This window comes from Benincasa hispida, chromosome 3, assembly GCF_027475165.1.
Source record: "Benincasa hispida cultivar pf3 chromosome 3, pf3_genome.v1.1, whole genome shotgun sequence".
In the NCBI taxonomy this organism is placed as follows: Eukaryota; Viridiplantae; Streptophyta; class Magnoliopsida; order Cucurbitales; family Cucurbitaceae; genus Benincasa; species Benincasa hispida.
The window spans coordinates 43,681-56,204 of NC_143480.1; the positions used below are offsets into that span (position 1 = coordinate 43,681).

The 12,524-nt window shown below is 38.6% G+C and overlaps 2 protein-coding genes across 20 annotated transcripts in view; one reads left to right on the forward strand and one right to left on the reverse strand.

Annotated features, from left to right (window-relative positions):
* Positions 1-315: 315 nt before the first annotated feature.
* Positions 316-1,050, reverse strand: LOC150036931 (uncharacterized). Its single transcript, XM_090311662.1, has 2 exons — positions 886-1,050; positions 316-693 (listed from the first exon to the last, which is right to left on the reverse strand). Exons 1-2 carry the CDS (start codon positions 1,048-1,050, stop codon positions 316-318), a joined length of 543 nt encoding a protein of 180 aa, XP_090167788.1.
* A 518-nt stretch (positions 1,051-1,568) lies between these two features.
* Positions 1,569-12,524, forward strand: part of LOC120069766 (kinetochore protein) — an 84,729-nt gene continuing 73,773 nt past the window's right edge. For 14 of the 19 annotated variants that reach the window (XR_016528295.1, XR_005479675.2, XR_016528293.1 and 11 more), the window contains exons 1-2: positions 1,569-2,046; positions 3,368-3,555. Coding sequence is in view for 3 of the 19 variants with exons in the window: in XM_039021564.2 (XP_038877492.1) it covers positions 3,392-3,555 (164 nt within the window). In the remaining 16 variants the exon portion in view is untranslated. Of the gene's footprint in view, positions 2,047-3,140; positions 3,556-12,524 lie in introns of all 19 variants that reach the window. The other 5 variants (XR_016528299.1, XR_005479681.2, XR_016528300.1 and 2 more) reach the window with 2 other exon arrangements.

Consider the following 12,524-nt stretch of genomic DNA (forward strand, 5'->3'; position numbering starts at 1 on the left):
ATCGGACATGACAAGACCCTATTTGACTTTTGTCTACATTAAGGATTGAACCTAGTAAGATGGTTAGTGTACATTTAACAACCAAATAAACATATTGTGGCTAGATTGCACTTACATTTTGAGACTAAAAAACGTCTCTCTCAAGTACTTTGAATGACACCAAGTGGGAGCATGGCCACCGTAATATACGAGGCACAACTACCTTGCTCTTTCGTGCAATGTTCCCTGCTATCGACAATAGGATCTCGTATGTCCACACCTAAATACGAAACAAGTCATATTTATGACTATGTTAATGTTAAACCAAAGATAAAGTTAAGTAACATCTACCTGGAATGCTTGGGAAAATCCTCGGAGCAAGTACTTCACAACATAATTTTTATTTCCCCTCACCTTCTCCTTGTATAATCCAACCTTATCATTCAATGCATTTCTGAGGGCGTTGAGTGTCCTCTGCCAAATAATTGTACCCCAATCAAGACTGTTGTAATAATCTATGTCTCCAACATCTTCACAAAGAGTACGACCGACAACACTCATTTGCTTGTTCTTACCCATCATTGCAACCTCTGTGTAATATACTAAGGTGATTTTAACAGCATCGTCATCATTTTCAAATACCAAATCCTTGTATTCTTCTTTCAGTAAATTCAGGTGGAATGCGTTTGAGATCGACCGATTACCAAAGTATGTCTTCTCAAGTTATTGTGAGGACTCCTCACTTCGTACAACTTGCATTGGAGACCGCCACAAACCAGTTATCAATAAAAAAGTGTCCTTTGAAAATGTGACGACCGTTCCTCTGACAAGGAAACTAATCGAGTTCGCTCCCTGCTTCTTTACTTCCCTCAATAACATATGGGGGATAAGTGGGTTGTTGAATACAAATTCAATGTCTACAAATCGCCCAAAAACTGTTCTCTTGAACATCTTTAACTGCCTTCTGGTAAGCTTCTCCTTCACAATCTTGTTGGCATTCACAATGTGGGCTAGGCTCGTTACTTGCCTGGGAAACCTACTAGCTTCATGTATTTTCAAAGCTTTTGACATCTTGAATTACTCCTGCATTGTATGAACATTCAATTTATCAGTTAGCAGGTTCGTACTTAAAAGAATCATTAACAATACATACTGTTAAAGTCTCTCGCCAATCTCGCTTATGTCGCTCTTGCCCATCTTGCTTATGTCGCTCTCGCAAAACTCGCGCTCTACCTTGTCTGGCTCTAACTATACCTTATTCGTCCTCAACCATTGCAGAACACGTCGAAAACACATCGAAACCCAAAATAAAAAATAGACGTGACTGATTAAGCCCCGAAACCCAAACAAATGAAACCAACCTAAACAGACGAAACCAAGAACTTCACAAACGAATCCAACTTAAACAGATGCAACACTACATGCAAGACAAAAATTAAATTCACTTACCCAAGACTTCAATTACGACAGTAGATGGATGATGATTTTGCAAAACAAGATTGAACGACACTACACGAGAATTTTGAGCGACTGGAATGACCGTTGTGTTTGAGCGTACAAGTATCATATAGAATGGAGGGGATTTTTGCAATCTCACATCAAGATGACATAAATATTGGGTCATCCGCCCAAATTTCTCAAATTGTGGAATTGGAAGCCACGAAATGGAAGAAGATTTTTATTCGAGCTTAAGAAAACTCGAACACACATCCCGCTCTCACCATTCACCCACAACATAAGCAAACCCACACCCACACCGCCGCCGCAAGCCTTTGTCCTTCGCCGCCCCTGATCGCGTCGGTTGCCTAGTCGATTGCCGTCCCCGTTGCCGTCGTGTTCACCGGCAGCAGTAGTTCGCGACACCCATGGCGATTTAAACGTCCACGACTTCAATCCCGCCACCAGTAGCTTTGTAGCAGCGTTTAATCTCAGCGACGCGCAGACCCACAACCCAAAAAAGGATCCCGTTTTGGATTACCCATGGCTAAAGGTGTTTAGATCTGCAAGCTCGAACCTTTTCGATCATAAACCAGCAAGCTTTGGAGCTCTTTCCTTAAGATTCAGCAGGTAATGACTAGTTTAAATCATTTTTGAATTGATTTGGAGTGCTATAAGTTAGGCTATAACACGTGACTTTACTATGTTTTCAACATCGAGCTAAGTTTGGACTCATCAAGAGTTAAGAACAACGCTGGACAAGGAGGGGTCAGTAGGCCTGCTCAGTGTATTTTTGGGGTTGACACAAATTAAAGAAGTTAAAAGAAGTCCAAATTTGAGGGTTTTTATGGACTTATCTCGAGACCAAAATAAAAGAATTAGATAAGGCTAAGCAAGAGAAAGATTAGTTTACTTGTGCTTTGTTGTTTCTTGAAGTTTATGTGAGAAAAACTAAATAGAAGAGAAGTGTTGGAATGGAAGAAGAAAAGAGGGAAAGAAATATAGCAAAATTTGGTAGATTGAATAAGGAGGAAGAAGATGATGAATAGTGAAAGGAAAAGATGTGTTATTTTATCATTAAAAGTACACCAAGGTAACAAATGAAGAAAATGCATAGTGGACTTGAGCTTGAATCCATAAAAATTATTGAAAATGGATGAAAATTAAATCTGGTGTTAATTAAGTGATGTTCTGCTCTAGTTAATGTTCTAAGTCTTGACACATTAGTGACATTATTATTTTAGGCCAATTAGAGATCGAAGATGGCTTGTGACTCAAAAATCTCATCCCAATAGTATTGTGTGGTTATTTTGCAAACACTTTTACCATTTTAACAATTTATGATTTCTTTTGAGTTTTTGAAACAAATTATGATTTATGTTTTTACAATCGATTGTGGTACTTGAGATTTCAAAGAACTTGCGCTCATTTCCTAATTATTTACTATTGAAAAAAACTTACGTGTATGATATCTTGGTTTAGCATAATTGAATTTCAAGAGATATATGTTTATGCAACCACTATATATCTTGGTGTCTTTATCTCTTGCTCGGTTTAATTTGTTGCTGCAAATTTGCCTTCTGTTTCAAGTGTTTTTAGGGTTCAGTTTTTACAATAGATCATGTATTGGTGAAGTAACAATATTTTCCCCCCATTTTGGATGCGATCATTTCTTATTCATTCTTTAGATTATGCCTATATTGATTGCATTCACAATTTTGCAGAATGATTGATTTAATGTCACCTTGCAAATTTGAGAACTTATTTGCTAATGAAATGGGGATGGAGATTTCCCCTTGGAATCTCACAAGAATTCATACATGGCGAGAATCCATCCTTGATCCATGCCCAATTTTTTAATTCTATAGGGACTGGTGTCAATTTTGTCTATCTTGTTGTCTTCTCCGTCCTTGCAAATACATTCTTCTACTTTTGAATTTTGAATTTTCAGGGTATTGAAGAGACGTAGTTGGCAATGTCAAAGTATGATTTTCCAAGGCTTCCACGGGCAGATATTGCATTGCTACTAGCAGATTACCAAATTGCTGCTGTAACAGAGCGGGACCTCCTTCATCCTTCACTAGATTTGGTTTCAGATCTCTACACACGTTTAATGATCTACCTCGACTTTCTCCATGAGTATTTTCTCAGCTTATACCCATTATTTGAACAAGTATTTGAACTAAGTTTTGAAAGAGTGAAAGAAAAAAGGTTATTTCCATGATACCATGTTAGAATTCGCTCCTTTCAGCACATTGATATCCACAAGGTTTATGTTGTGGATATGATGTCAAATAACTTGGTCGGCTTTTTCTTCTGTGCTTCGAAGAAAATTTATATAAATATGATAGTCTTATCTCTCCATCGTTTGTTGATAATAGGAATTGACGTAATCCATAATTCACGTTTGGTTTCTTAGAGAATTCAAAATTATAGAAATTGAATAGAAATTTCAGTTCTCAAGAGAATTCAAAATTATAGAAATTGAATAGAAATTGACAAACTACAAGGTAATCTAGATAAATGGAGAAGATACAACCTATCTAGAGGAGGAAGGGTGACTCTTTGTAAGTCAGTTTTCTCAAATCTTCCTACTTACTACATGTCTTCTTTCTTGATACCAAGAAAGGTGTTATCCGATTTAGAAAATTTTTTGAGGAATTTCTTTTGGGAAGGCCACAAAGGGGGAAAATAAACCATTTAGCTAAATGGGAGCAGGTGTCTAAAGCTCAAGAGGAAGGAGGACTAGGGCTGAGAGGTTTAAAAGAAAAAAATTTGGCTCTTTTAGCAAAATGGGGCTGGAGATTTATGAATGAGAACTCCTCCCTTTGGTGTAAAGTGGTCAAAAGCATTCATGGCAGCAACTTGTTTGGTTGGCACACTTCAAGCAAGGCAGGCTGCAGTCTTAAAAGCCATTGGATAAACATTTCAAGCTCGTGGCAGAAAGTGGACAATTTGGCTGTTTACGTCTTAGGTAATGGCCGCAAAATTGGCTTTTGGTTGGATGCTTGGGTAGGCAATCCTCCTTTTAAGACCAGATTCCCTACTTTATTCCGTTTAACTACCCAACCAAATGGCTCAATGTCGGATCATTGGGATCAAAGCTTTTCCTCTTGGAACATTTCTTTTAGAAGATCACTTAAAGAAGAGGAAATTTCTGACTTCCAAGCGTTGTTAAGCATAGTTGCACAAATAGAAGTGAAGGATGCCCTCGATACTCGTTCATGGTCACTGGAATCCAATGGTCTTTTTTCGGTAAAATCCTTAGCCACTCACCTCCGCAAAGCCCCTCCAGTCGATAAACTCCTCAGTCAAGCTCTTTGGAAGTATAAAAGCCCGAGGAGAATAAACATAGTTCGATGGATAATGATTTTTGGAACTTTAAACTGTTCAAGTGTGCTGCAAAAGAAGCTTGCCTTCCATTACATTTCTCCCAATAGTTGTGCTTTGTGTAAAAGGAATTGGGAAGATCTCCAACACCTTCTCTTCGATTGCGTTTATGCTCAAAACTGCTGGATTTCACTCTTCAAGTTCTTCAACTTAAGCTGGGTTTTTGGGGCAGTATTTAGAGATAACATCCAGCAACTGATAGTAGGTCCAAGCCTTAAGAAATCTCATCAAATTTTGTGGGTCAATGCAGTAAAGGCAGTGTTATCTGAGTTGTGGTTTGAACGGAACCAAAGAATCTTCCAAGACAAGGAAACTCCATGGTTTACAAGGTTTGATGCAGCCAAGCTTAAAGCCTCACTTTGGAGCTCTCTCAATAGCACCTTCGCAGATTACTCTAGCCAGGAAATCAGCTTGAATTGGCATGCCTTTCTTTCTCCGACATTTTGAAGCCTCCTTTCCAAAGGATTTTTAGCTACCACTGTTCTGTTTTATTTTGTTCTTAGGTTGTCTTGTTTTTTAATTTGTCCCCCAGTTGTAGATTGTCTCTCTTTGCAATGTTTTGAACCTTGTATTTTCAGTTGCTGCTAGTTTTCGGAAATGATGAGGATGCTAAGGGGGTGTCAACCTAGTTGAGATGTCCTGGTGCACCCACTGATCCTTTTTGTATCCTTGTATTTTGAGCATTAGTCTCATTTCATTTTCTTAATGAATAAAGAGAACTTGTTTCCTTTAAAAAAAAGGATGTCTTTGAGGATTTTTACCACAATGGTAAGCTCAACTCATGTATTAAGGAAAATTTCATTTGCTTAATCCAAAAGAAGGAGGAGGCAGTTTTGGTAAGAGATTTTACACCCTTTAGCCTATCCACCATTGTTTACAAGATAATAGCTAAAGTCCTCGAAAAGGCTCAAAAGAATCATGCCAAGTTTAATAAGTCCAACACAAAGTGCTTTCATAGAAGGTAGACAAATTCTTGACCCGATTCTAATAGCAAACTTGGCAGTGGAAGATTATAGAGTCGAGAAGAAACAAGGATGGATCCTAAAACTTGATCTAGAAAAAGCTTTCGATAGAGTTGATTGGGAGTTTCTTGAAAAAATTCTTCATGGAAAAAACTTCCACCCCAAATGGATTTCTTGGATTATGGGCTGCATCTAACCCCAAATTTTCCATATTCATTAATGGAAGACTAAGAGGAAGACTTTTGGCCACAAGAGGAATTAAACAAGGAGACCCACTTTCTCCCTTCCTCTTCCTTTTAGTCAGTGAAGTCTTAACCACCCTGGTAAAAAAAATACATGAAAAAGGGTTGTATGAAGGGTTTGTGGTAGGAAATGATAATACTCATATCTCCCTTCTTCAATTTGCAGATGATACTTTATTATTTTGTAGATATGATGATGGAATGCTAGAGAATCTCCGAAAAACTCTTGCTTTATTCGAGTGGTGCTCTGGTCAGAAAATAAATTGGGAAAAGTCAGCCATCTGTGGAATCCACATAGAAGAAGTTAAGCTACGGACAATAGCCTCAAGGTTAGGTTGTAAAACATTGCACCTTCCTTTTTTATACCTTGGTCTTCCCTTGGGTGGATACCCAAAAGGAATGGAGTTTTGGCAGCTGGTTATTGATAAATTTCAGAATAAACTGGACAAATGGAGAAGATATAATCTGTCAAGAGGTGGTAGGGCAACTTTATGCAATTCAATCCTCTCTAATCTACCAATCTACTATGTGTCCTCCTTTTTTATGCCAGAAAAGGTGATCTCTTCTATAGAGAGAATTATAAGAAACTTCTTTTGGGAGGGCCACAAAGGGGGGAAACTAAACTACTTGGTAAAATGGGAGATTGTCTCTAAAAAGCAAGAAGATGGAGGGCTGGCTCTAGGAGGATTGAAGGTAAGAAACTTGGCACTTTTAGTTAAATGGGGATGGCTTTTTATGCAAGAAAATACCTCTCTTTGGAGACAAGTTGTTATGAGTATCCATGGAAGAAGAATCTTTGATTGGCACACTTCTGGTAAGGCATCATGCACCCTTCGTAGTCCTTGGGTAATTATCTCATGATCGTGGTTGAAAGTAGAAATATTGGCAGCCTTTAAACTAGGAAATGGCAGCATAATAGCTTTTTGGCAGGACCCTTGGATTGACACTACTCCCCTTAAAAACAGGTTTCCTTCCTTGTTTGGAATTGCCACCAATTAGAATGGTTTTGTTTTGAATCATTGGGATCCTCAAACTTTTTCATGGTCATTATATTTCAGAAGACTTTTAAAGGAAGAAGAAATCTCAAAATTCCATAATCTGCTCTCCTTGGTGTCCAAGAAGGAGCTTTTAAACTGCCAAGATTCTCGTACATGGTCCCTAGAAGCCTGTGGTTCCTTCACAGTAAAATCATTAATTAAACATCTTTCTTTGGCTTCACCTCTTGACATTTGCCTTCAGAAAGCTTTATGGAAGTCCAATAGTCCTCGAAGAGTAAACATTACAATATGGATCATGCTTTTTGGAGCCCTAAACTGCTCTTCAGCCTTACAACAAAAACTGCCCCCCCATTTTCTTTCTCCCAATCAATGTGCTTTATGTAAATCAGAAGGGGAAGATCTCCAACACATCTTCTTTGACTGTATTTATTCCAGAAACTTTTGGAGATCTCTTTTTAAAAGCTTCAATATTTGTTGGGTATTCTACAACATTTTTAGAAGCAATGTGCAGCAGCTTCTTATTGGGCCTTTTCTCAAGAAATCTTCAAATCTGTTATGGATTAATGCAGTAAAAGCCTTCCTCGTTGAACTATGGTTTGAAAGAAATCAAAGAGTTTTCCAAGACAAGGAAACTCCTTGGTTCGCTCGGTTTGAGGCTACCAAACTTAACGATTCACAATGGTGCTCTCTATCTAAAGTATTTGTGGCATACTCTCTTCAAGATATATGTTTAAATTGCAAGCTTTCATCCATTTGGACTGACAGAAGCATAAAGTGAAGGGTCTCTTTTTCCAGCCCAGTGTGGTCTAGCAGCTTAGAATCTTGATTTTGTTTTTCATTTGCTTCGTATTAAGTTCTTTGAAGGATGTTTTCTGTACCTCTTTTGTCTCTTTTGTTGCTTTGTAAGAGTTACTCTTATCTTTGATATTTGAGTTAGTTTGGTTTGGACATGATGAGGGTGCTAAGGGGGTGTCAACCTAGTTGAGATGTCCGGGTGCGCCTCCTGATCCTTTGTTATGTATCTTTTTATTTCAAGTACACATCTCATGTACTTTCTTTTTATTCATTAATAAAAAGTCTTGTTTCCTTTTCCAAAAAAAAAAAAAAAAAAAATCTCTGTTAGACCGTTTTTTCATTTCTAAAGCTTGGGATGAGGAGTTTGAAAGCTCTAGAGTCAATAGACAAGTCCGCACTTTCTCTGATTATTATCCACTCTTACTAGAAGCTGGCTCAATCAGTTGGGGCCCCTCCCCTTTTAGATTCTGCAATAGCTGACTACTCAACAAGGATTGTGTCAAAATCATCGAGACAGCTTGGTCGAGTTGTGCTGCTGATGCTTGGGCCAGCTTTGCCCTTAATCTAAAGCTGAGAAAAGTAAAATCAGCAGTTAAGGCTTAGCACTTCAAATTTCAAGAAGATCAAAGAAGGAAAGAAGAGGGGCTGTTAAAAGAAATTGAAAAATGGGATGCTCTTTCTGAAAGTTCTACTCTCTCTAACAGTGAAAATGCTATTCGATCCTCTCTGAAAGTTGAATTAATGTCACTCTATAGGCTGGAGGAAATTAATCTAATTAAAAAAAGTAAGTTAAACTGGCTCAAATTGGGAGATGAAAATACGAGCTTCTTTCATAGATTTTTAGCAGTAAAGAAGAGAAGAAACTTCATCACTGAACTAGTAGATGATCAAGGGGTGCCAACTAAATCTTTTAGAGAAATTGAAAGCCTAATCCTGAATTTTTATGGTAGCATCTTTCTTAAATGCCCGGGGAGGAGGCACATACCCTTGAATTTAGATTGGCCTTGTATCAATTCTAACCATAATCTAATGTTACAAGCTAAGTTCTCAGACTCAGAAATCAAATCAACCATAAAAAACCTCGGGAAATGTAAAGCCCTTGGCCCTGATGGTTTCACTATTGAGTTTCTGTTGAAATTTTGGAACCTGGTTAAGTCAAGTTTCCACTCCACTTTTGAGGCATTCTACAAGAATGGAAGATTTAATGCTTGTATAAAAGAAAACTTCATCTGTTTAATTCAAAAGAAGGAAGTAGCAGTTGCGGTCAAAGATTTCAGGCCAATCAGTTTAACTACTTGTGACTTATAAGGTCATTGCAAAGGTGCTGGCCGAGAGACTAAAATTGGTGATGCCAAATATCATTTCTCCTTCCCAAAGTGCATTCATTGAAGGAAAGCAGATTCTGGATCCTATTCTTATAGCTAATGAAGCGGTGGAAGAGTATCGAGCTAAAAAGAAGAAGGGGTGGATTCTCAAGCTAGACATGGAAAAGGCCTTTGACCGTGTTGACTGGGATTTCTTAGAAAAAGTGTTGAGAAACAAGAATTTCAGCCAGAAATGGATAGAGTGGATAATGGGGTGTGCCAAAAACCCAATGTTTTCAGTCTTCATCAATGGTAGACCAATGGGAAGAGTGGCTGCTACAAGAGGAATAAGGCAACGTGATCCCCTCTCACCTTTTCTTTTCCTTCTGGTTAGTGAAGTGTTGAGCGCCTTGGTGAACAACTCACTCAATCCGGACTTGTTGAAGGCTTCCTGGTTGGAAAAGAAAAGGTTCATGTTTCCATACTTCAATCCGCGGATGACACTTTATTATTTTGCAAACATGACAGCTCCATGCTTGCTAAATTCAAACAAATAGTGGAGTTTTTTGAATGGTGCTCGGGTTAGAAAGTGAATTGGGAAAAATCAGCTCTTTATGGTATCAACGTGGATGAAAGCGAGCCGCTAATCACAGCTGCATCACTGAATTGCAAGGCTGACCACCTTCCTTTTTCCTACCTAGGTTTGCCTTTAGGTGGGTATCCAAAACAATTGTCCTTTTGGCAACCAGTGTTGGATAAATTTCAAGCTAAACTGGATAAATGGAAAAGATTCAACCTTTCAAGAGGAGGTAGAGTTACTTTATGCAATTCAGTCCTTTCAAATCTCCCAACTCATTACATGTCAATCTTTCTTATGCCTGAAGGAGTTATTTCAAAAATTGAGAGGATATTAAGGAACTTCTTTTGGGAGGGCCATAATGGTAGCAAGTTAAATCACTTGGTGAAGTGGGCTTCGGTGCAAAAACCTTTAGTTGATGGAGGCCTCGGACTGGGTGGCTTCAAGGTAAAGAACTTAGCCCTCCTAGCTAAATGGGGTGGAGATACTTTGATGAGGAGGACTCCTTTTGGGGTAAAATAATCAGAAGCATTCATGGTAAAGATTCTTTTAATTGGCACACGACAGGCAAAGGAGGTAGGAGTTTGAGAAGCCCTTGGGTTAGTATCTCAAAATCTTGGCTGAAAGTTGGGTCATTGGCCATGTTCAAGTTAGGGAATGGTAGTTGGATTGCGTTTTGGCTAGACCCATGGGAAGGAGTGGTTTCCTTTAATATCTTGTTTCCAAGTCTTTTCAGAATCACCATTTTTCCAAAAGGATCCGTAGCTGACCATTGGGACAGCCTGTTGGCCTCATGGTTAATCTTCTTTCACCGGTTACTTAAAGATGATGAGGTGCTTGAATTTCAAGAGTTGCTTGGGAAAATTGCAGCAAGGAGAATCTCAGAAGCATTCGACAAAAGGGTGTGGTCTTTATCAGCCTAGGGTAGTTTCACGGTCAATTCTCTCAAAAACCACCTTTCCCTCTCCTCCCCTTTGGATAAACCTCTCTTCTCGGCCCTTTGGAAGACGAATTGTCCTCGAAGGGTTAGCATCCTTATTTGGATAATGCTATTTGGCCAGCTGAATGTTGCTTTTGTTTTACAAAGCAAATTGCCCTCTAATTACCTCTCCCCTTCTATATGCCCGTTGTGCCTTCATTTTGGAGAAGATCCTCTCCACCTTTTCTTTTTGTGCTCATACTCAGCTTGGTGCTGGGAGAATTTACTGTCCATCTTCAATCTATCATGGGTAATGAGCAACGACTTCCGGGGAAATGTGCAGCAACTTTTAGTTGGAACAAGCTTTAAGAACTCCATCCGTTTACTTTGGCTTAATGCGGTTAAAGCTCTATTGGCAGATTTATGGTTTGAAAGAAACCAGAGGGTATTTAATGATAAATCTCTTGGATGCCATGATCGCTTTGAGTTTGCACGTCGTCTTGCTTCTTCTTGGTGCACCCTCTCCAAACACTTTAATAGCTACAGTATTATGGATTTCAGCCTCAACTGGAGAGTTTTTATCTCCCCTCCTAATGGCAGATCTTAGCTTCATTAGCTGCTGTTTTTCTTGTTTTTCAGCTTTGTTTTTTCTTTTGTTCCATTTACTTTGTAGTTCTCTCTCTTTCCGGCCACTGTTTGGGCCTTGTTCAGCTGTTTGTTTTATGTATGGCTTCTTCCCAACCTTAGTCAATGGTTCTCTATTCATGGAAATGATGAGGGTGCTAAGGGGGTTCAACCTAGTTGATATGTCCGAGTGCGTTAGCTGATCCTTATGTCTATGCTTTTTGCTCATTGTATAATCCTATTGTACTTTGGGCTTTAGCTCACAATTCTTTTGATATAAAGAATCGTTTCCTTTTCAAAAAAAATTTATCGTTTCAACCAAAGTATCGACCCAAAGGGACATCAACATCAAACACAAAGATTCAAATCGAGTATGTTGTAGTCTCAGAATTTGAAGAGTCTCCTTCTCGTCCACGGTCTATTCTTCCCTCATCTTCAGTTTCTAAATTTCAGAGTCTCCATCTTGAAGTAGAAGAAACTGCTCATGTAATTGAAGGCATTGGAGGGTTGAGTCCAAAACTTCTCCATTCTCTTCGTTGAATTACAAAGGTCAAAAGAGTCAATCTTCAATCGAAGCATTATTAAACCACTCGTCCAAGCCTGATTTCTTGGAGGACAATTGCACTCGGGCTTTAATACCTCAAGGCATAAGACCCTTAAGTAAACGCCATTCTTCACCCATTATTGTCCAAACCGATTTTATAATCTTTGGTTCAACGATTTCTTTTGTTCAAGGAACCTTTGCTTAGGGTTACAAGAAGCATCTCACTCAGGATTCAGATAATGAATCAGATGTTAGCCTGAGTAGCGAAGATTTTGACCAAGAAGAAGCATTATCGGAAGAGGAATTCACACCTGGTCAATTGGGGAAGCCTACAATGCACTTTTCTTACAAAATCATCAACCTCTTGTGAATAATTTACAAATATCTCCCTCCAAAATACCTTCTAAATTTTCATCTTTAGTGGCAGCATGTGGTTTTCAACTACAGGAAATAGCATCTCCTCGTGAGGTGTCTTGTAAATAAAGATCGTTTCTTGGGTTGCTAGGGACCACATTGAATCATCCAAATTGATAGCATCGAAACATTTCTTACAAAACCAACTTTCAGAATTAGTATTGATCTACAATCCATTAATTCAATTGGAACTCCAATGGAATTGGTAGGATCTCCTTGGAAGCATTTGGTAAATCAGGAGGTATTCTCACATTTGTTGGGTGATATTCGTTTATGAGGTGATTGTTTACAAAGAAAAACGTTTCCTTTGGCCGGAAAATCACATCTTTTTCTCCTTAA

Coding starts and splice junctions, on each gene's coding strand:
- LOC150036931 (XM_090311662.1), bottom strand. CDS start 1,050: ATGTCAAAAGCTTTGAAAATACATGAAGCTAGTAGGTTTCCCAGGCAA. Junction 694..885: donor GATTTGTAGACATTGAATTT/GTATTCAACAAC, acceptor TAACTTGAGAAG/ACATACTTTGGTAATCGGTC.